The sequence below is a fragment of the Pagrus pagrus genome (assembly GCF_965226575.1).
Source record: "Pagrus pagrus genome assembly, chromosome: 18".
Classification (NCBI taxonomy): Eukaryota; Metazoa; Chordata; class Actinopteri; order Spariformes; family Sparidae; genus Pagrus; species Pagrus pagrus.
In genome coordinates, this window is record NC_140202.1 from 29,104,522 (window position 1) to 29,127,674 (window position 23,153).

Below are 23,153 nucleotides of genomic sequence, written 5' to 3' on the forward strand. Positions count from 1 at the left end.
GTTGTGTGTTTCAGTTTAAGGAGTTTCTGGGGACGTACAACAAGGTGACGGAGAACTGCTTCATGGACTGCGTCAAGGATTTCACCACCAGAGAGGTGAAGCCAGAGGAGGTAAACAGGAAGTCTCTTTCACAAGAAAAGCACATTTACATCCACCCTCAGCCTGCAGAGTGATTCACCATCAACACAGACGCTCTGATTGGCTGTCAGGAGGATCGATGACACTGAGAAAAGGTTTCGCTCAGTGAGCTGATGATGTCGTGTGATGTCACAACTCCTCTTGGCTGTCTGACCAATCCTGAGCCTGCTGGACCTCAGCTGTATTGATCTGCCAGATCGATGAGTCAGCTGATGTCGGTCACATGACTTCCTTTAACTTTAATAAGAGAATCACATCTTTCATAACTGATGATTCCTGTTGATCACCAACATCAATACTGATCAATCAATAACTGATCGTCTGCTTTGTTTCAGTCGAGCTGCTCTGAGTCGTGCCTCCAGAAGTATCTGAAGATGACTCAGCGGATCTCGATGCGTTTCCAGGAGTACCACATCCAGCAGAACGAGGCTCTGGCTGCTAAAGCTGGACTGCTGGGACAGCCTCGCTGAGCCGGACTGAAACCAGGACCCAGCAAGTTGATCCCAGTCCAGCAGGTCCACCATGTTGGATCAGTACAGACTGATGACGCTGGAGGATCAGAGTCACTGACGTCTTTCACTCGTGTATAAAACTGTGTAATTGTCCTTTGAATGTGTTTCATGTTGATGTTGAAATAAAGTTTTTATTTAACATGAACTGTTTGTTGATTAACGGATCTGAGAACCGATCAGAAGTTTGTGACTTTAATAAGACGGACCTGCAGCGTCACTGAATATCAGAGCTGTTCTGTGCTGACAGGATGATCACTGCTGCTCCTCGTCAGCAACTCAAGTTTTCATTTCACATTGTTCATTAAACCAAGTTATCAGATCATCGTTCAGTGTGAGCAGAAAATGAGACGTGAGACGTTTAAAGCAACCAGAGTTGTTGAAGCTGTTAAAGTTCAGCTGTTTAGAGTTTCATCAATTAATCCAGTAAAAGAAAATTAATGTTCACGTAAAACTGTCGACTCGTCTGGTTTCAGCTTCTTTATTCTGATGATCATCTTTTCCTCGTCGTCTCCGACAGTAAATTAAGTTTTGGACAAAAGAAAAATAATTCACTGAAGAACATTATGTCTGTCAGCCACACAGGAAACCACAGAAGAAGAAGCAGGGCGGTCCTCCAGGAGCCGGGTCAGAACCCAACATACAGAAGAAAAACGATTTCATGAAAATAATAAACTCATGGAGATAAAAAATCTGAGATTAATATTCTTAATCAAAAAATTAAAATCACATACTGAGAATAAATCGAGATGAAACCAAATCTGAAAGAATCAAACCAGAACTTTCTGCTCAGTAACTTTGATGTAGTGTCTCGTTACTTTGAGACTTTTAATAAACTAAACTATAAATTAATCATGACGTCATCAGTCTGCAGCCGCCCGACTCGTGACCAGCTGATCGATCGAGCTTAAGTAATAATCAATATTCAGCTCACAGGTGGAGAAACTGATGACATCACAGACCTGTAAAATCAAAGGTCAGACGTTTAAAGGAACAGTTCAACCTCGCGTGATCGTTTGTTTCACGTGGTGACGTGAGTTTATGCTTCTGCGTCGCGGCGACGGCGTAGTTACGTCGTCAACCCTACGCCGTCATTGAGCATTCGAAGTTCTGCGTCGAGGGAACGCGTTGTTCTGCAATTCTCCGCCAACCAGTGTTGTTGTACTGTTGAGCGGAAAAGCAACTGCCGGAAAAGACGTTCTGAGTGGACCAATCACAGTCCTTGCCGTTCGCGTCTCGGCGCGTCAACGCAACGCGTAGTCAGGATTTTTTGGAGGCGCACGTCAGGCTACGGCGCAGGGGTCTGCGTCGACGACGTAGCTACGCCGTCTCCGCGACGCAGAAGCATAAATCAAGCTTAACAGTCTCCTGTTTCCAGTCTTTATGCTAAGCTAACAGCTGCTGTGTGTAGCCTCATATTGAGCTCACAGCTGACTGTCAGAGAAACAAATGTTCACTAAATGTTCCTTTAAACGTGACTGTACACGGTAAGGGAGTCCCTGAACGCAGCGCTGGTCTCTGAGGTGCGTTCAGGTGCTGAGGAGGAGTCGTGGAGTCGTATTTAAAAACTTTATTAGAAACAGAGAGCTGTTTATTGTCCAACATGGCTTCTTTCTGCTGTCAGGAGGAAGTGTGTGTTTCTATGTACAGTCGTCGCTCTCAAACCGCCGCTAGCAAAACACCACATAGAAAGAAAAAATAAAACAACTGAGGAGTTCATAATACAACGGTACAAACAGTCTTCTCTTAGAAAATATTATAAATCATTCTTTACAGGCGTGTAAAATGTAGTTCTCAAATACATGGAGCCGTTTTCTTCTTTACTCAGAACGTTATGTACAAAACAAAGACGGGATGAAAGCAGCCGTCTGTCAGCCACACAGGAAACCATAGAAGAAGAAGCAGGGAGGTCCTCCAGGAGCCGGGTCAGAACTCAACGTACAGAAGATCAAATCAGCCAGAAGAAAAATGATTTCATGTGAAGACGGATGAAAATAATAAACTCATGAGATTAAAATCTGAGATTAATATTCTGAATACATTTAAATCACAAACAAGAAGTTCTTAAAATCAGAATTCACTCGAGTCCCAATGACACCGGGTCGAACCGACACCGCTTTGTTTAAATCATTTAAACAAATAAAAAGTAGAAAAAAATGTATTTCAAAATGCTAATTGAGTGAAAGTCGATTATTTTAACTCGATGTCAGTTTTTAATTTTCATCACTTTATTCATCTGGCAGAAATGATCACACACACACACACACACACACACACACACACACACACACACACACACACACACACACACACACACACACACACACACACACACGATTTTAACTGAATAAATAAGCTTCATTTTAATTATTTTACACAAAATAACAAAAACTCCATTTAAACAAATATTTCTTCTTCTCTGCTGTGACATCACACTTTTTGAATGTTTTTCCTGTTGTTACCAAAATAAAAGCTCTGATTCTGTAGAAAACGTTCACAGCAGGAATCTTTTTTATCTTTTGTTTTTCTTAAAAAAATTTCAGTTAACAAAAAAGAAAAAAAAAAATTGCATAATGAGCTGTGCTGCTGCAGGAATCTACTTCCTGTCGACCATAAAAGGAAATTCACTGAACCTGTGACCTCTGACCCCGAACACAACCCGTCACATGACTCTGACACCACCAGACGCACCGGAGGAAGGAGGGAGGAAACAAGGACATAAGGAAATGAGGACGTGCTCTGTGGCGGCTGAACAGACGGCTGATTTTTCGGTCTCTCCTCAAACAGGAAGTCAGTCCATAGGTGAGGGGCGGGGCTAAGGTCAGGTGGTGGCGTCCCCTCCAGTCAGCCACTGCGTCAGTCGAACTCACGCTGACATGGAGGGACGTTTTTGTTTGTTTTCCCCATCATGCCCTCAGAGCTGACTGAGTGGGCGGAGTCTGTGGCTGGGAGGGGACGGCGCTGAGCAGAAGGAGGTGATGATGCGGGAGTGGGCGTGTCATCACCTGCACTCGACGGCTACGGTGTTCTGAGTGGGCGAGGCCGAGGACGGACTCATGGCGGTGTCCGAGGAGCCCGACGAGGTGGACGCCGTCGTATTGGACACTGAGGAGACAACGACACCGTCACTGATCAACACCTGATCAGATTCTTCTGTCAGTGATCACAGGTGAGCATCCACTGTCATGAATCTGATCGATGCTAACATGCTAACACCAACATGTAGCTGCTGTTTGTGAACCAATGAGACGACAGAACCAATATAAGCTCATTAATGTGTTGTGATGTCATCGACAGGTACAGCTGTTCTCTGTACACACCTGTTTACTGTCTGCAGTGTACTCATGGATGTAATAGATTACCTTCATACTGTCAGTGCTCTGTTTTTATTCTAGTTATCTAACCTCTGGTGGCCCGTGTGTTTTCCCAGCATGCCGAGCGTCTCCTACCTTCTCTCTCCTTCTTTTTTAGTCTCTTCCTGCGTCTGTCGATGGACGCCACCTCCGACTTCAGGGTCATGTAGTACTTCCTGATCTCCTGCAGCTTCTCCTGCAGGAAGGAGATCCTCTCTGTGCTTGACATACTGTCCAGCTCGTCTAAGGAGCAGGAGCAGGAGGAGGAGGAGGAGGAGGTGGCCGAGGAGGAAGAGGAAGAAAAAGAGGGAAACAAGGGAGAAGAGGAAGAGGAAGTGGAAGAGGAGGAAAAAGAGGTAAACAAGGAAAAACAGGAAGAGGAAGAGGAGGAAGACGAGGAAGAGGAGGAGGAAAAAGGAAAACAAGGAACAAGAGGAGGAGGAACAAGAGGAAGAGGAGGAGGAAGAGGAACAAGAGGAGGAAGGGGAAGAGGAGGAAGAGGAAAAAGGAAAACAAGGAACAAGAGGAAGAGGAGGAGGAAGGGGAAGAGGAAGAGGAGGAAGAGGAACAAGAGGAGGAAGGGGAAGAGGAGGAGGAGGAAGAGGAAGAGGAAAAAGGAAAACAAGGAACAAGAGGAGGAGGAAAACAAGGAAGAAGAGGAAGAGGAGGAGGAACAAGACGAAGAGGAGGAAGATGAAGAGGAGGAGGAGGAGGAAGAGGAAGAGGAGGAGCAGGTTAGAACTGTGCTCTGGCACGAGACAGTGTGACTGTATGGAGATGAAGACGAGGTGTCTCACCAAGCTGGAAGGTCCACTTGTACGTCCTCGGAGGGGAGAAGTTGTGTTTGTCTTTGTGAGAGGACGGAGACGACAGAGCGGGACAACGAGACTTCTGAGACTTCTGAGACACCGAGGACACTCGAGACGCATCCTCACTGTCACTGCTGTGACCTGGAGGACGGGGAGGACAGAGGAAGAGGACAGAGGATTTAAAAAGACAAAAGTTAAATCACTTGAAGTAAGAAGTTGGACAGTGTGAAGACAGCTGATGAAGACAGCTGATGAAGACCATGTGATGTGGTTGGGAGTAAGTGAACATGTATAGTGGTGAACTCGGCCTATCAGCAGTGACCGACCTGTCAGTGACATCACACTCACCTGCTCCGTTCTTCTCCACCTTCCCAGGTGTGTGCGGTCGTTTCTGGTTGCGTTTCTGTTTCTTGGCCGTCGGACTCGAGTTACAGTCCATCACCCTTTTCTGACCTGAGGGGTCAAAGGTCACAGAGATTACTGACCAATCAGGTAACACACACACACACACACACACACACACACACACACACACACACACACACACACACACACACACACACACACACACACACACACACACACACACACACACACCCTCCTTTTGCCTGTGAGAGTCATGACATTAAGATCCTGCCTCCTGATTGGCTCCACACCTCTGATCTGTTTTGAGCGACCGAGCGACACACAAACACAAGAGGGATCTGCTGCACTAGTGATTTGAAACTTTGACACTCGCAGCAGGAAGTAAACACCGGAGTGTATCTATCACGAGTCTCGCTCATCTTGTCCGGCGCAGCTTCCGTAGTGCAAACGCTGCGAGGGAGACTCGCGTGAGCGCGGAGCGTGTAAACAGCATAGCGACTGTTGAGGCTGTAAAAATGTACTAAATGACGTCGTCTGGAGTAAACTCTGGATGTCGCCACTTCAGGACACTTGGATTGCAGCGGACGAGCAGTATGGAGGAATATTACAAAGTTTTTGTGTAGTTTTATGGACCTTTTCGTCTCGGGCACAATTGACGCTCGTTATATGGATTATTGCTGCAGGAGGGAACCCCGCGGGTCTGCAGCTGCACTTAAATGAGAGGAATAAGAAACTACACCGGACTTCTCATCAGCATGAGGGTGAGTCGATAATGACTGAATTTTGTTTTAGAGTGAACTATTCCTTTAACAAAGACTGTCATATCTGAGTTACACCAAACTCCATTCGTTTTTCAGCTGATTTAAGTGACCCTGACTCTGTTCTCACCTCTGTCCTTGTTGTCCTGCAGTGACAGCAGGGAGGTGGAGGTGGAGGAGGAGGCGCTGCCATCAAACCCAGGGCTGGAGTCTCCCTCTTGCTCCCCCCTCGCTGCTCCTCTCTCCTCCTCGGCGGCGCTCCTGGCTGGGTGGAGCTCCTCAGGGCAAGGGGCGGAGCTTGGAGTGGCAGCAGGCAGAAAGGGCCTGACCTGAGGCAGGGGGAGGTGGGGGGAGGGGAGGGAGGTGTGGAGGAGGTTAGGCAGCGGGGGCGGGGCTGGTTGCTGCTCCCTCATCATGAGGAGGAGGTGCTCTGGGGAGGTGGAGGGGGAGGGCTTCTCCTTGTCATCTGGGTCGTCAAGGTCCACCTCGTGGCAGACGAGTGCCTCAGGGCCGATCTGTGGCTCCGCCTCCTCAGGGGGGGCGGGGCCCGGGGCCTCCACAGTTATGGGAGTGGTCCCAGCATGCACCTCTGGCTCCTTGGAGGCTACACCCGTTAGACGCTCCTCTGACACCTCACTCTGTGTCTCCTCAGCTGGGCGGGGCCACTTCTCTGCCTTCATCACTCCCTCTCTCCTCCTCTCTGACTCTGCCCTGCAGACAGGTGACACTTCAGCAGCCATCTTGGGAGGAGCGGGTGGCGTTTTGAGGGCAGCGGCCTCCTCCTTCCTGTCGGGGCGGAGCTTCTTATCTGCCGCTCGCTGCTCCGCCGCTTTACGTTTTAGCGCTGAGCTGCTCCTCTCCTCAGGTAACCCCGCCTCCTCCTCCTCCTCCTCCTCCTCCTCCTCCTCGGTGGCGGAGTCGGTATCCGAGTCAGCGGGAGACTCAGGGGGGATTCGCTGGCTGGGGAGGCAGTGGAGGACCACCATGGGCTCGTCCTGCCTCTTTAGGACGCCGCGAGGAGGAGACGACAGCGTCGCCATGTGGGAGGGGCTGGAGGCAGGTGCAGGACTGCAGAGGAGGATTCTGGGAGGAGTCTCAGAGCCCGCCTCCCTGAGGATAGATCTGCGACCTTTGACCCTGGGGGAGGACAGAGGAGTGGACCTGTCCTCGTCTGTGGGGGCGGGCTGAGGCGACGACACCGGCTTCTCAGGAGACATCTTGTGTTTGTCTGTGGCGGCGGCAGTGGGAGACATCTTGTGTTTGTCTGCGGTGGCGGCGGCAGTGGGAGACATCTTGTGTTTGTCTGCGGTGGCGGCGGCAGTGGGAGACATCTTGTGTTTGTCTGCAGTGGCGGCGGCAGTGGGAGACATCTTGTGTTTGTCTGCGGTGGCGGCGGCAGTGGGAGACATCTTGTGTCTGTCTGCAGTGGCGGCGGGAGACATCTTGTTGGTCTTGTCAGGCTGAGGAGACATCCTGCTGGGGGACGTCCTTCTCAGCACTTCCTGTCCAGTAGACGTCTTCGTCACTCGCTCTGGAGACATCTTGTTCTCCTTGTCCAGATGAACTGGCAGCATGGCGGCCTCCCCTGCAGGCTCCTCCCCCTGCTCAGCCTCCTTCTTCTCTGATTGACTCAGGACTTTGTCAGCTTTTTCCTGAGGCATGCTGGGACAGGGCGGCGCGGAGGCGGTGGGCAGCTGTGATGCTGTTGTTGTGTCGACAGCGTTGTCGTTGGTGGTTTTTGTGACATCAGCAGCCTCAATCGCCTGCTCCTGCTCCTCCTCCTCCTCCTCGTCCTCCTCCTGCTGCTGCTTCACCTCCTCCTCATCCTCCCCCTGGCAGGGCGGGGCTTCACTCCTCCCTCGCCATGGTGACGGCTTCTTGTCAGACGGGTCTTCTGATTCGCTGTCCTCTGATGAGCTCCCAGACTCCTCTGCTGGGACACGGAGGATTGTTAGTAAACTGACCAATGACCGGTAATATAAACAGGAAGTGGGTGTGTTCTCACCGTTGGATCCTCGGTCTGAGTCGTACATGCCCGACGTCCTCCTGGTTCTCCTGCGAGGAGTGTCTGCAGAGAGGGGAGGAGTCACATGTCAGATAAACAAAAACATCCTATTTGAAAATCAGCTGACTGATCTGCTGAGCGCGCTCAGTGCTTACTGTCTCCGTTGGCCATGCTGGACGGCGTCTCCGTCCTCCTGCCGTTTGAGCGTCCCTCATTGCTGGGTGTTTTGGAGACGCTGCGTCCTGCTGAGCCGATGGGCGTGGTCCTGATCTGAGGACGACCACGCTTCGCTCCCGTAGGTTTCACCGCCATCGACGGCGTCTTCTCCTCGTCTTTGTCCCTCTCCTTCTCCGACTCGTCCTTCTCTTTGTTCTGCTGAGACAGACGGAGACGGTGAGGACACGAGTTCACACAACAGTTGAGGAAGGAGGAGCAGAAAGAGAAGAAGTAGCTGATGACAACAGCCAAACTAACCCCGGCCACCCCTGGCCCCTGCAGCTGATTGGTCAGTGAAGCTTGTCAAGCTCTCATCAGACAGCCGCATGTGAACCTTTCTCAGCATCATCACTGGAGGCCTGGAGCAAGTCACCATCTCACGCCCATCACACGCAATTCACACGCCCGTCACACGCAATTCACACGCCCGTCACACGCAATTCACACGCCCGTCACACACAATTCACACGCCCGTCATCACACGACCATCGCACTAGGCATGGGCCGGTTTCAAGGCATACCACGGTATGAAAAAGTCACAGTTTCAAAACCACTAAAATTTTCCGTCATACCGCTCCTGCTGTATGAGCATTTTTTTTTTTTTTTTTTTTTAATGTGACGTCTCGGCAGAGAGAAAGTAGAGGTCCCTCACGCCGCGTGCAGCTGCAGCGACAGATCCATCTTCTAGTGAAGAAGAGAAGCGCATGTGTAATGTTTTTTTTTACTTTAATGCTACAATTAAGTTTAGCTTGTATAACCTGCTGTGTCGTTACAAATTCAGGTTAAATTCACATGTCTGTCTTATTTTTTCTTTTTAGGACAGCAGTAGCTCTGGCAGCAACAGGGCATCCACCTCAAAAGCTGAAGGTCAGCCCACAATTCAGCAATCATTTGAGAAACAAGTCGCCTATGCACCCACATCAAAGCATGCTAAAGACCTGAACAATGCTGTGGCATACTTCAATGCCAAAGTCATGATGCCCTTTTCAAGCTGCGGAGAAACCCGAGTTTCTGAAATTGATGAAGACAGCAGTGCCACTTTACAAAGTGCCATCAAGAAAATTCTTCTCAAAGAATGAAATCCATAATATCCATCATGTTCTATATAGTTTAAAAATAAAAGACTGTTCAATGGAAAAGTTTTTTCCTTTGTTTGTTTTTAAATACAGACATAAAATACACATTTTAGAGCTGTAATCATAATACCGTGAAACCGTGATATTTTTGCCTAAGGTTATCATACCGTCAGAATCTCATACCGGCCCATGCCTACGTCACACGCAATTCACACGCCCGTCGTCACATGACCGTCACACGCAATTCACACGACTGCCACAGGACCGTCACACGCAATTCACACGCCTGTCACATGACCGTCACTCGCAATTCACACCATCGTCACACACGCATCACACGCAATTCACACACCCGTCACACGCAATTCACACACCCGTCACACGCAATTCACACACCCGTCACACGCAATTCACACAACCGCCAGTGAGCTCACCTTCACCTTCTTCCTCTGCCTCTTCTTGGTTCCTTTCTCTACGGGCCAGATGATCCTGTCAGCCTTCACCCACTCATCGTATCTGTGGATCAGACACACCTGAGTCAGGACAGGCTCCGCCTCCATCATGACATCGTGCTCTAACCTTCAGACGACGTCACTGACCTGACGTTCCAGCCATAGTAATGAACCAGGTAGAACTGTTCTCCATTATCCACGTCAGTCTTTTTGATGTGAGCCTCGTAGATCTTCTGAGTTTTTCCTCTGCCGTACTTCACCCTGACCTTCGTCCCCGTCAGAGAGTCCTCATCCTCCTCATCCTCACTCCTGACACACACATACACACACAGTGTTAAAGCAGGAACTCACTATTCAAACCAGACTCAATGTATTTTTTCATACAAACAACAAAGTGATCACTCACCTGTCTCCTCGCCTCCTCTCCACCTCCTCCTCATCTTCATCATCCTCGTCCTCCTCCTCTTCCTCAGAGCCTTTCTCTGAGTCGTCCATTCTTCTGTTGCTGCGTCTCCTTATCTCCCTGTGCTCCTCAATGATATCTTCCCCTCCTCCTCCTCTCTTCTCTGGTCTGGAGGGCGACTCTCTCTCCATCTTCATCTGATTCCCCACACACCTCCTCCTCCCCTAAAACACAGACATTGAGACTTAGACCTGATCACAGCTGACATTAACCTGCAACAGAGTTTTTCCACACAAAGACAGAAAAAGTTCATGCAGAACATTTGCTGAATTTTACAAGGAACAAATAAGTCAGAATCAGTCAGAGACAGAGTTTCACACAGTTTATAAAGTGTCTCCAACTCAACAACTCACTAAACTGACACATTTGTTAAGGGAGTCTGGGGACAAAGAAGTCGCCTATATTGGTTACTGTTTAGTGTGTTTGTAAAATGTGACATGTTTAGATCAATAAAATGTTTATTCTTTCATAAATTGAGTGTAAATGGTGAAATCAGTGTAAACAGTGTGTTCAAACAGCTGCTAAATGTTGGCAGGTAAGACTTTGGCACTTTAGACACAGAAGCAGACAGGCTGGTACAGCCATGCTGCCACAAACTGACACTTTTTACAAGGAAACAAACAACTGACTGTTTTCATTTAATGCTGAATTTACAAGAAGGAGACAATGATTCAGAGTCTGTCAGAGACAGAGTTTCACTACGTTACAAAGTTTGTTTTAACTCAACAACTCTTAAAATCAGAGGATTTGTCTCTGTCTCTGTGTCTGGTGATATAGTTGAATAAAGTTTGTCTCACCCTCGGGGACAACTGTGTCTCCTTCACCTCCTCCTTCTCGCTCTCACTGTCTGACTCCGCCTCCTCCATCTTGTCATCCACAGGTCCCACCTTCAGGGGTGGCGTGGAGGGCTCTTTCAGCTCTGGCCCCGTCTGCTTCTGATTGGTCGGAGCGGTGGGAGGGCGAGGGTTGTTGTGATGGATGGTCCTGAAGGTGATGGAGGCGGAGCGGCAGTACTCCTCGAACCCGTACAGGTACCTGATAACACAGAGGACGCGGTCAACAAACCAGGGGCTGATGGGAAGTGATGATGTCACAGATGAGGTCAGATTGATGAAAATAAAGAAAAGTAGGCGATGTTGGATAAACGAGACGTCCTCGTGTTGAATCTAGTGACCACATGACAAACACAGAAGACCACAGCAGGTGAGGGTGTGCTGATGTCACACAGGTGTGTTCTCTTACTTCCTGTAGGCCGTCTTTACGTTGTAGGATGCAGCAGAGTTCAGGACGGGGATCCCCAGATCCATGTAGACCTGCTTCCACACGGTCCCAGACTCAATCTACCACACACACACACACACACACACACACACACACACACACACACACACACACACACAGACAGACAGACAGATCAGGTTACACACCTGTGCGTCTCACCTGGTTTCTGCAGAACAAAAGTATCATTTTCACACTGTGTTTCCACAGCACAGTTTACCGAATGCTGGACGAGGATTGGCTCCAAACTATGTGATGTCACAAATCATGCATGTAGACCCCGCCTCTTAAAAATCTGATTTTCAATGAGCTCAGAGGAAATTTACACTCTGATCAATAAATGTTGGAACAAACTGATCACATCCATCTTTTTACCGAGTGAAGCTCAAACATTCAAGTTCAAGCGGTCTCCATGGTAACCAGATGCTATCCACCAGCTGCATCACACAGCACGACCAAATATGGCGACAACAACAAAATCCTTCAGCTGCTCGACATGAAAGCACTGAGTTCATGTTTCAGAGATGATCCACAGTGATGTCACACTTTACAGTCAGGTCTCACCTTGTGGCAGCCTCCCAGGTGGTAGACCAGTCTGAAGAGCTTGAACAGGTTCAGGTCCTTATAACCCAACACTGGAGGCTTGTTGATGGGAGTCCCTGATGGAGAAACACACACAGAGACAGCGTTTGATTTATTCATCTTAACATCCCTTTACACTGAGTGTTTCCCCTCACATACACTAGATATACTCTGAACCATTTTAGCATTTTTACTTTAATTTTTTTCTCCATCTGAGACAGCGATGCCGTCCATGATGGATTAACCAGGTGACAGTCTGTCCTCGCTCTACACTTCTGTCTACTGACAATGATGTGACCTCTTCTACTGAATGTATAGCTGCAAACACTGAACCTTTTTAGAAATGTGGTTAATTCAAACTTGTACTGTACAAGCTCACGATTAATGTGCTCACACTAAACATGTAAAGACGGCTGTCGGCCGACCGTCCTGGCTGTCTTCACAACTGTCAATAAAGATTAGTTTGAAAGCTCGAGGCAGGTATTAGCAACACTAGGTGGGTGCGAGGGAAGAAAAATTTGAACATTTGCAATCTAAAAGAATTAATCTAATCCCTATACTATAGGGATTATGGCTCTATACTATAGGGATTATGGCTCTATACTATAGGGATTATGGCCCTATACTATAGGGATTATGGCTCTATACTATAGGGATTATGGCCCTATACTATAGGGATTATGGCTCTATACTATAGGGATTATGGCTCTATACTATAGGGATTATGGCAGTGGGCGAAGTTGCCAAAATGTTAAACTGTCCTTTTAACATGAGATCAAAATTCAAGATGCTGTCAAAAATTCTGTTTTTGAGATAGAATATTTCCCAAACATCATCTACGATGACTCCAACATTTTGTCAAATTTACATTCATAGAAAAGGCTTTTTTAGCTATTCAGCCAGCTGTCTCTTGAACTCGGGGGCAGGGCCGTGTGTGTTTAACTAGTGCGGTTGTTGGAAACCAATAATTTAGCCAACGCATTTTTGTCTTCCGCTAATTTCTTGCACAGCTCCACAAGTGGCCGGGCCATTGTGAACGAGAGATCGTGTTCAGCTATAAACGCAGTCATACGAATTTTCTGTTCACACGCACGGTCGGTCATAGATGTAGCTGTGGTACCTGTAGCCGTCGCTCTCGGTAAGGTCGATGTGTGGGAGAGAGCACGCACGGATGCTATGGGACGCTATGTGGCGCTATGGGACGCTATGTGACCCGGGTCTGAAGCATGACGAGCTAATACTTTTTTTCCCGCTGCTGCCATACACTAGTTTTCAGGAGCACGGTACACAAAAACAAGCTCCTGGCTCCTTCAGTTTTTGACACCAGCTATTTTGAGGCTTTCCATCTACTCCGGCCTCCTCTATCCAACCCCAGCGCCACTTATTTTCCACTCCCGCTTCCCATCTCGAGGTTTCTTCGCCTGGTTTAATATACCTGGCATCCATGCTAGCAGTATACAGTAAACCAGCTCCTCACCGCTCGCTAACTTTGTCCGAGGTGCCTGAAAACTTAAGGCCCGCCCTACTCTGCCTCTGATTGGCTAGAACTCCTTGGTTACCTTGAGTACCATTGGTAGTTGGAACTATCACTTTAAACGACTGGTTACAGTTTGTTTTTTAATCATGTTACTGTGGCAACATGATTAAAAAAACAAAAAAAACAATGCGTGTGAGAACAGGAAGTGAAGCAGGGCAGCTCACCTCGGTCCTCCATGAACTTGTAGAGCTGCTGCAGGAAGTGATCTCTCTCCTCTGGATCAGGCTCTTCATCAGGCTGACACACACACACACACACACACACACACACACACACACACACACACACACACACACAGGTAAGTATCTGACCCCTCCGGCAGCATCAGTCACACCTGCTGTCACATCAACACTCACCTCCTCCTTTATGTGTTTCTTCTTCTTCTTCTCCTCCTCATCCTCCTCCTCATCATCACTCTCCTTCTCCTCTTCATCATCATCCTCATCGTCACTGGAGGACGAGTCCAGGATCTGACTCATGTCCATCTTCCACACATCTGGAACCTCCCTGCTGCTCAGGAACATCTGGGCTGCTTCAAAACCTGCATGATGTGAAGGAAGAAGGATGAGGATGAGGATGAGGAAGAGGAAGCAGAAGAAGAAGAAGAAGCAGCAGCAGAAGAAGAAGAAGAAGAAGCGTCATCGTCCGTCAGGTGACTCAGAGTGCCTTGTGCATTATGGGAGTCGTAGTCCTCACCTCTCCTGGAGCTGAACTCTGACTTGGCGATGCCGACAGAGCCGACGACGTGCACGTGTCTCCTCGCCACCGTGTAGCTGCAGGATGACAGGAAACAGGAAGTGAGGTGATGACACACAGCTGATCAGCTTCTGATCAACGATCAATAATCAAAGCAGAGTGAACTCACAACTTGGAGTCGTTGAAGGCTCGGACCAGACACTGATCCTTCTTCACCAGCAGCTCGTCGTTACAGCTCGGAGACACCACCTGAACAACACACACCTCGTCACAACCATCCACCAGCATGGTTCTCTTTAGAACCGCAGAACAGTCCGTTTAGAAAACACATGGTCAGAAGATGGATGATGAAGTTCTTCTTCATCATCCATCGTTTATTTCATGTATCCAACACAGAAACATATTGATAATCAATCAGATATCTCTGTTTACGTTACATTTCCTGTAGAAACGGCTGGCGAATATAAAAATAATCAAACTTTATTGTTGTTGTTGTTGTTGTTGTTGTTGATGATGATGTTGTTGTGACTGTAGACGACATGTTCTCTCACCAGAGCCAGGTACCAGCTGCTGGGCTCCTCCTCGTTCTCAATGCTGCACACTTTCCCCAGCAGCTCATCGTTCAGCCTCCTCCGGTCCTCCTCCTCATCGTCACTGGACGAAGACTCGTTCTCCTCATCGGCCCTGAGAGACAGACAGGGAGAGACAGACAGGGAGACAGACGGGGAGACAGACGGGGAGGCAGGCAGGGGGAGACAGACGGGGAGACAGACGGGGGGAGACAGACGGGGAGAGACAGGCAGGGGGAGACAGACGGGGGGAGACAGACGGGGGGAGACAGACGGGGAGAGACAGGCAGGGGGAGACAGACGGGGAGACAGACGGGGAGAGACAGACGGGGAGAGACAGACGGGGAGGCAGGCGGGGGGAGACAGACGGGGAGAGACAGGCAGGGGGAGACAGACGGGGAGACAGACAGGGGGAGACAGACGGGGAGACAGACAGGGAGACAGACGGGGAGAGACAGACGGGGAGGCAGGCGGGGAGAGACAGGCGGGGGGAGACAGACGGGGAGAGACAGGCAGGGGGAGACAGACGGGGGGAGACAGACGGGGAGAGACAGGCGGGGGGAGACAGACGGGGGGAGATAGACGGGGGGAGTCAGACGGGGAGGCAGGCGGGGGGAGACAGACGGGGAGAGACAGGCAGGGGGAGACAGACGGGGAGAGACAGGCAGGGGGAGACAGACGGGGGGAGATAGACGGGGGGAGTCAGTATAGAGCAGCAGAAAAGCGTTTCCTCGTGAATCGCTTGTTTTCCTCACAGTCACAAACAACAACAACAACAACAACAGGTGACTGTTATGATTGTGTATTCTTTACATCGTGACGTCAACATTTCTCACAGAAAACTGTCTGTTGCCTATTTAATTATCGTGTCTGCACAGTATTAATTTGATGTTGTAATAATTATTAATAACAGCGCAGCTGCATCAGCTTGCTTTAGGGAGAATAAACTGATGTGTGTAGATTTGCTTTGGTTGTTGTGAGTCGTGTGCGATCACTTCCCAACATCACAGCTGTGAATCTTCACTGGCTTCATTTGATTGGACTAAGATTCAGCTGGGGCGATTCTCGATGCAAAATCCAACATGTGCCCCAATGTCCGTTTAAAAAAATACTAGGTGAGTTTTTTATCCCTCTCAGATGATCTCTGCCTCCCTCTGACATCCCTCCTACATCAGAGCAGACCTGCCAACCTTGAAGAAATTTTATGAGTACAACCTGAAGTCAGGCAGCCGGTTCTGGTTCTGCTATGATAGAATAAGCTCCAACACTATAATCCTCCACTGTGTCACTGGTTTCAATGACAAACAGCAGCTCAGGGTTTCCCCCAGTGTATTATAAGCCTGGCGGGCCGCCAGGTCTTACTTGCCCCCCCGCCAGGCTAAGCATCGTTTATTTATTTTCTTGAAATCAGTTTTTGTCACGGACATCATGCTCATCAGACCGCTGCTTCACCAGCTGACCGACCTCGTAGCCGTTAACGTGAGCCGAGCCGCGGCTCTAGAGGCTCAGCTAGCTGCTGCAGCGGCTAGTAGCTGTTAGCTGTTAGCACGTCGTCCCCTGCAGCGTCAGAGCTCCAGACTTCTGTGAGCCGAGCTGCTTTCACCAGATGTGAAAATGAGCCAGCGTTTCATTTCTCAGCTCGTGCGGTTCACGTTTACACACGTTTGTTTTCTCTGGTCCAAACAGCAGATTACAGAGTATCTCTGGTAGATCCGTGATTGTCACGTTTCCATGACGACTGACCGGAAACAGACGCGTGGTCATGTTCACGTGACTCCAGATTGTAAAAATCTCTGAGGAAAAAAATAAAAATCTCTGGAGACACCAGGCAGTTGTTTTTTAGTTTTTAGTTCAGACAGTTGATATTATTTATCTAAATAGTATTTTTATAATTTATTTATTTTTGTGGTTGGTTGAACAGCATTTCACGAGTGCAATCTGTAAGACCTGGTGTTACATAAATGTCTTATAATAACACATGATAATGATCATATTTTAAAATTTCCAGTCACCTTTTAACATTGATCTTAAGCCTTATGGAGTCACTCCTTCTAACTTCTACTACTCCATTAATGAATCTGTTACCTATAGGGCGCTGCCATCAGTCAGTGGTCAGGGTCAGGCCCCTGACACAAAAAAACATGCTTGGGCACCGGTGGGCCGCTGGTGGGCCGCTGGTGGGCCGCTGGTGGGCCGCTGGTGGGCCGCTGGTGGGCCACCCTACCACCGGGCTTAGCAAGTTTTCTGGGGGAAACCCTGCAGCTACAGTTTGACTTCAACAACATTTGATTCATTATGAATCTACTTCTTATTCCTGAATCTTTACTAAGTGAAGCTGAAGTTGTAGCTGACTGCAGCAGCTGTGTGATCAGCTGTGTGATCAGAGTGTGCTGATGATATAAGAAGAGTCATGTGATGTAAACAGGTTAACTCTGCTGTAATGTGACTGTACAGGCAGTTAAAGAGCAGCAGACTCACACAGCCTGGGACGAACGCCGCCCGCCACGGTTCGACTTCTTGCCGATGACGGGAGTCCCGAAATGTTCTGGGTTTGTCAGCGGCAGCTGGTCTAAAGTCTGAGAGGACAGAAGGATTACAGAGATGCGAGTTCATGAGCTGCTCCGGAGGAAGGATACCTGCCTGAGAAGTAGTCCCTCTGTGTGAGACTTACCTCACTCTCAGCAAAATGTCTCTCTCCCTTCAGACACAGGGACGTTCGACGGAGAGTCTTCTCATCTCCGTCATCAAACACTAAAACACACACACACACACACACACACACACACACACACACACACACACACACACACACACAGTCGTTGTGAACTTGTTTTTCAGGTGAAGAAGAAGCAGAAGAAGAAGCAGCAGAAGAAGAAGCAGAAGCAGAGGCAGAAGAAGAAGCAGCAGAAGAAGCAGCAGAAGAAGCAGAAGCAGCAGAAGAAGAAGCAGCAGAAGAAGAAGCAGCAGAAGAAGAAGCAGAAGCAGCAGAAGAAGAAACAGCAGAAGCAGAAGCAGCAGCAGAAGAAGCAGCAGAAGAAGAAGCAGCAGAAGAAGCAGCAGCAGAAGAAGCAGCAGAAGCAGCAGAAGAAGCAGCAGAAGAAGAAGAAGCAGAAGAAGCAGAAGCAGAAGAAGCAGCAGCAGAAGAAGCAGCAGAAGAAGAAGAAGCAGAAGAAGCAGAAGCAGAAGAAGCAGCAGAAGAAGAAGAAGCAGAAGAAGAAGAAGAAGCAGAAGCAGAAGCAGAAGAAGCAGCAGAAGAAGCAGCAGAAGAAGAAGAAGCAAAAGAAGCAGAAGTAGCAGAAGAAGCAGCAGAAGAAGAAGAAGAAGAAGAAGAAGAAGCAGAAGAAGCAGGAAGAAGAAGCAGAAGAAGAAGAAGCAGAAGAAGCAGCAGAAGAAGAAGAAGCAGAAGAAGAAGAAGAAGCAGAAGAAGAAGAAGCAGAAGAAGCAGGAAGAAGAAGCAGAAGAAGAAGAAGCAGAAGAAGCAGCAGAAGAAGAAGAAGCAGAAGAAGAAGAAGCAGAAGAAGTAGCAGAAGAAGCAGCAGAAGAAGAAGAAGCAGAAGAAGCAGCAGAAGAAGAAGAAGCAGAAGAAGCAGCAGAAGAAGAAGCAGCAGAAGAAGCAGCAGAAGAAGCAGCAGAAGAAGAAGCTTAATGAGGCTAAAAGTTTAATCAAACACTGAATAATTAAGGGACTGCTGCCGTTAGCCTGTTAGCCACACTAGCTCCTGCAGTTTGTTTACAACCCACACTACTTCCTGCCCCCTCCTGCAGGAAACAACAGGGGCAGACACAGGTGAATGATAACCACCTGTACCGGCTCAGGATTGGTCAGACAGCCAAGAGAAGATGTGACATCACATGACATCATCAGCTCACTGAGCGAAACCTTTTCTCAGCATCATCGCTCCTCCTGACAGCCAATCAGAGCATCTCCTCAGAACTACAGATCTGATCTGTGAACAGATTCAAAGTGTTGGACCTGCACCTCACCCTGTGACCTCTGAGCCGAGGATCACTTCAGTCTCCATGGTGACACGAGGTCATGGGACTCAGGTGTGTTTGGTGACACCTGAAGCTGCTCTGCGTCCTCTTTGATCCACATTCTTCATCATTTCACCGTCCTGCCTGTTGTTTTACTGTGTTGATCTGACATCTACTTCCTGTCTGTCCGTCCCGTAGAGAGGTCCCCCCCATTTCCCCTTCACTAAAGGCTCAGAGTTCCTGTCTGGATCAGGACTCACCCACAGTGTAGAGGCTGGCGTCTGTCAGCTTACTGATGACGGCCTCGCTGGATAAACCCTCGTTAGTCTTCACCTCCACAGTGGAGCCCACCTGAAGGACGCACAGGGACAAGATTTTACTTTATGAGACTGTTTTCTCTGTTTCCATGGCGACGGTGAGCCCATCTTCTTCTTCTTACCCTGAGTGGTCCTTTGACCTGGTCGTCCTGCACCACCTGGGACGTACTCTCGCCTTTCAGAGTCACCTGGAGACACAGAGAGACGGAGGTTAGAGGGTTAGATCAGACAGAGACTCTTCTTAAAGGAACAGTTCACACAAAAACTTCAATCCCAACTCTTCTTTCTGTCCTCAACAACAACAACAACATTTGACTTTGAGGACAAACTGTCTCTGATGGTTAAACAAGTTCAGCCTGGACAGTTTGTCCTCTCCTCACTGGGATCGAGGGCAGAGTCAACATGGACTCAAAGGACGCTTCATCTGAGAAGAGGACACACTGATGATGTGTCCTCACACTGTGTGGACATAAAGCAGCCAGAGGTCACAGTGAAAATGTAGCCCTGCATGTTCCTGTCTACAGCTGGAGCTGGACTTCCTGTCTACAGCTGGAGCTGGACTTCCTGTCTACAGCTGGAGCTGGACTTCCTGCAGTCTCACCTTGACCTTGACAAGGCGTTTCACAGTCTTGATCTTGGCCTCACAGAAGGCTCCTCTGTACTTGGCGCTGACATCCGTCCCCACTGTCAGGTAGGCAGGCTCGTCTGCTGCCTGCAACACACCCAACAACATCAGAGAACACACACACACACACACACACACACACACACAGTCCCAGCATGCACTGTGGCACACAGGAGAGCAGCTGTGGATTTCAAATGTGAATCAGATTGATTGAAGCTACGCGTTAGCCTCCTGGTGTCTCTGGTGACCTCATGCTTCTGCTCCTCTAACCAGCAGTAGTTTGTTTTGTACTAAAACAACATAAGAGAACTATTCTACTTTGACTGACAGCTTGATGCTCACGCTGAATGTCTTGTATGGTGGGCGAGAGGGGACATTCCTTACAGCTCTACAAACCACCACCAGATTTAGACCGAAAAGGTTTCCTGGTTCTGAACCGATTTACAGTTTCCTGAGGGACACTTTAATTCGCTTTAAGTAACCCAATAACTGCAGCTGCTGTTAGCTTGTTAGCCCAGTTAGCCCTGCAGTTAGCCGACTCTGCCCAGACTGGACTGGGAGCTCCGAGCACCAGTGAAGCGGAGTTCTGGCCGATAACACAGGAGCGTTGGAGCGATGGGTGGAGGAGGCTTCAGGCTCGGAGCGGTTTGGACTCTACAGACATCATGACGGAGGTGAAGAGACCGAAGAGGAGGCTGAGAAGAGTTAAAGAGGGTGACCGAACAAGAGACCAGAGACGATCTGAGACTGGCTTTTAGTGGACAAATAAAGGCTGCGGACAGATGCAGAGTCGGACACGTTGTTGTTGGACTGGTAAACAATATCAGCTGACTGTTATCTCTCCTGTTGTTGTGTGTGCTTGATGTTTGTCTGTGTCAGCAAAGTCTTCAACACGCTATTTCTGATCATAACTAATACAGTTCAGCAACAAATTATACTAATTATTACTTTGGTCTAAGAAGCTCTTGATTTGACTCTGACTCAGAGGGCTAAACTATAATTATGAAACATTACTGATGCATCAAAATGTTTTCTCACTGCGAGACTTCATGTAAAACAGCGTATGTGATGCTGATCTACAGTCAAATCCACAGATACATTTACCTCCATGATCTTTGCTCACGTTCTTCCATCTATCTCTTATATAATGTTGCTTTACATTGTTAAACTGGATCTCCACACATACGTGTAGCTTTGTTAGCGGTTAGCGTTATCTGTGTCATGTCTATAATGACAGGAAAGTTTGCAGTGAAAAAACTCTGTTCAAGTCTTCACATGTTTTAATGAGCGAACCGGATGTAAACACACCTCAGAGTTACAGAGAGCTCACCTGGTCCATCAGAACAAACTACAGGTCAGGTCGGACTGAATGAACCTTCAGTACCATGGTGTCATTAAGTTACAGCAACAGGAAACTTTCAATATTTTTAAAAATACAATTAAATCTTTAAAACAGTCAGATTCCTCCAAGGAGGATCTATTTCTTATGTTGGGATGAATTCACTGAGACAGTAAACAACATGAACAGATTCAGGACGGTGACTTTTATTTTGGAGGTTCTGTTTGTGAGTGTGTTGTGTTATCTGAGTATTAATGTGTTTCAATCACAGACACCGAGTCTCCTTCAGTCCTCTCTTCTTACTGTTAGTCACACATTAACAGACTGATCCTGCTGCTGTGTCTCATCTGTGCCAACACTGAAACTGGACAGAGACAGTCTGAACCGGACAGACACGGTCCGGACCGTCAGAGCCCAGTTTGCAGCCGGACTGGGGACATGTCTTCAGTTTGTGTCGCAGGTCAAACTCACCTTCATGTCTCCGGTTATTTGAGGGAGTCCAGCTCGAAGGATTTCAGCTCACTGAAACACACAAACAGGAAAAGACTCGTGATTAAAGTTGGACACACAGCAGAGGACAGACAGGGACAGAGTGTCAAACTGTCCTGAGCTTGTAAAATAATGCTAAGCTAACCAACTAGCCTCTCACTTGTGTTAGCTCGGCATTCTTTCCTGGCTCGGTGCAGCCCCCTCCCTCCTCCTGCCCGGATCAGATCAAATATGTGGCACAAACAGCTCCACTAACTTTGCTAGCGACGTTTACTTGGTGTGACACGGAGCTCCGGGTCCAGCGGGCGGGAGGTTAAATATCAGCGGGTCGGTGAGGAGACACCGAGCGGACGAAGAGCGCGGCCGGAGAGGAGCGTTCCTTCCCGCTCCGCTCCCAGCTCCACTGAGTCACGTCGCCATCACAGCTCGCCATGTCAGCTCTGCTAGCTCGGCTAACTTTACCTCCCCCCGAACCGTCTGCTAGCGACCAGCAGCCGGGGGAGGGCCCCGGTTAAAACACCACCGAGTCCCGACACTCACATAAACCACACAACGGCTGTTTGCTGCGGGGAGAGCGGGGAGCCGAGCGGTGGTTCACCCTCCGGTCCGGAGCTAAATTTAGCTAGTTGGCTAACTAGCGACTCAACTAGCTAGTTTGTGATCATATGGCGATTTAAACCGTCTGTAACAGCAGAGCCTCGAGCAGCGTCAACATTAGCTCCCGGCTCGATGCTAAACTAAGTTTGTCGCGGACGGACCGACACCGTGTGACACTCGACGAACAGAAAGTGTTGTGATTTATTTATTTAATATGTGTGTCTGCTCCACAAAGGCGCAGAAGCTTCACATTTCTTCACTGCAAAAACAAGCCGACTGCCGCTGCCATTCAATTCACAGCAGGCTCGTTACAACGGCGGAGAGCTGGAAGCCTCCCGGCCGCTCCGCTGACATCCAGCCGGCTCTCTGACCGCGACCGGCCGCTCATTGGACCCGTTTCTAGTTATATCTGGGTTCGGAACAGAACGGAACATTTAATACTCACATTCACACCGCGGCTGCTTCCCCTCTCGCTCGGGTTGCAAAGCGATACACGAACAACAAGCTGTTGAGCCCCGAGCTCTGTTTCCCGACACGCGATTGGCTGCGGTGACAGTGGTGGTCGCCACGAAGTAATCCGGTTGGTCGAGCGATTCCTCGATTGTAATTGGACAAACCTCATCTGGCGCCGCTATTGGTTGATACGAACGCGGCGCCACGAGGGAAATGACGGCATCTACTGAATAATTGTCCAATCAGAGGCGAGCTCAAGAGAAAAACCCGCCAGTGGAGATCGCAATTGGTCTCGCGCGTTTTGTTCCCAGCAGCGGCGCGTCGCTATTGGCTGAGCGGGCTTCCTTGTCTGTACCGACAATGTAGGAAGCCCTGCCCCCGATACGTGCTGGAGAGCTGCACACCAAACCCCATTCAAAAATCTTCAGAGTTAATATGTCGTCGTTCAATGACGAGACTGTGTAAGTGCCAGAAAACAAACGATACATTTTGGAAACCACCACAATCTCCAATAGATCTTCTGTCAGCCGCTTCAACAGCTCAACATTTAC

General features: G+C 48.7%; 2 protein-coding genes across 5 annotated transcripts in view; one reads left to right on the top strand and one right to left on the bottom strand.

Moving 5' to 3' along the window:
- Positions 1-795, top strand: part of timm9 (translocase of inner mitochondrial membrane 9 homolog) — a 1,709-nt gene extending 914 nt beyond the window's left edge. Inside the window, exons 3-4 of the mRNA XM_084382020.1 lie at positions 15-110; positions 474-795. Coding sequence (XP_084238146.1) covers positions 15-110; positions 474-608 — 231 coding nt within the window. The 3' untranslated portion in view covers positions 609-795. The remainder of the gene's footprint in view (positions 1-14; positions 111-473) is intronic.
- A 1,407-nt stretch (positions 796-2,202) lies between these two features.
- On the bottom strand, positions 2,203-22,766 carry arid4a (AT-rich interactive domain 4A). 4 transcript variants are annotated; one of them, XM_084381988.1, is made up of 26 exons: positions 22,595-22,766; positions 21,535-21,585; positions 19,701-19,811; positions 19,222-19,287; positions 19,043-19,133; positions 17,479-17,558; positions 17,286-17,383; positions 14,790-14,922; positions 14,408-14,487; positions 14,239-14,315; positions 13,899-14,083; positions 13,707-13,779; positions 11,988-12,082; positions 11,388-11,485; positions 10,943-11,180; positions 10,089-10,309; positions 9,830-9,991; positions 9,665-9,746; positions 8,094-8,313; positions 7,939-8,001; positions 6,064-7,863; positions 5,158-5,262; positions 4,798-4,950; positions 4,097-4,243; positions 3,653-3,752; positions 2,203-2,317 (listed from the first exon to the last, which is right to left on the bottom strand). In XM_084381988.1, exons 2-26 carry the CDS (start codon positions 21,538-21,540, stop codon positions 2,239-2,241), a joined length of 4,563 nt encoding a protein of 1,520 aa, XP_084238114.1. In that variant the 5' UTR covers positions 21,541-21,585; positions 22,595-22,766; the 3' UTR covers positions 2,203-2,238. The 4 variants fall into 4 exon arrangements, with proteins under 4 accessions (XP_084238114.1, XP_084238117.1, XP_084238116.1 ...); XM_084381991.1 differs by having other exon boundaries at positions 8,094-8,310; positions 22,595-22,764; XM_084381990.1 differs by lacking the exon at positions 22,595-22,766 and adding an exon at positions 21,809-22,169.
- Positions 22,767-23,153: the final 387 nt, after the last annotated feature.

Bases quoted from the DNA above. Each gene is read 5' to 3' on its own strand.
- arid4a (XM_084381988.1), bottom strand. The intron at 10,310-10,942 runs GTGAGACAAACT...TCTGTGTTTTAG, and splicing joins AGACACAGTTGTCCCCGAGG to GGGAGGAGGAGGTGTGTGGG. The intron at 4,244-4,797 runs GTGAGACACCTC...CCTGCTCCTTAG, and splicing joins CAAGTGGACCTTCCAGCTTG to ACGAGCTGGACAGTATGTCA.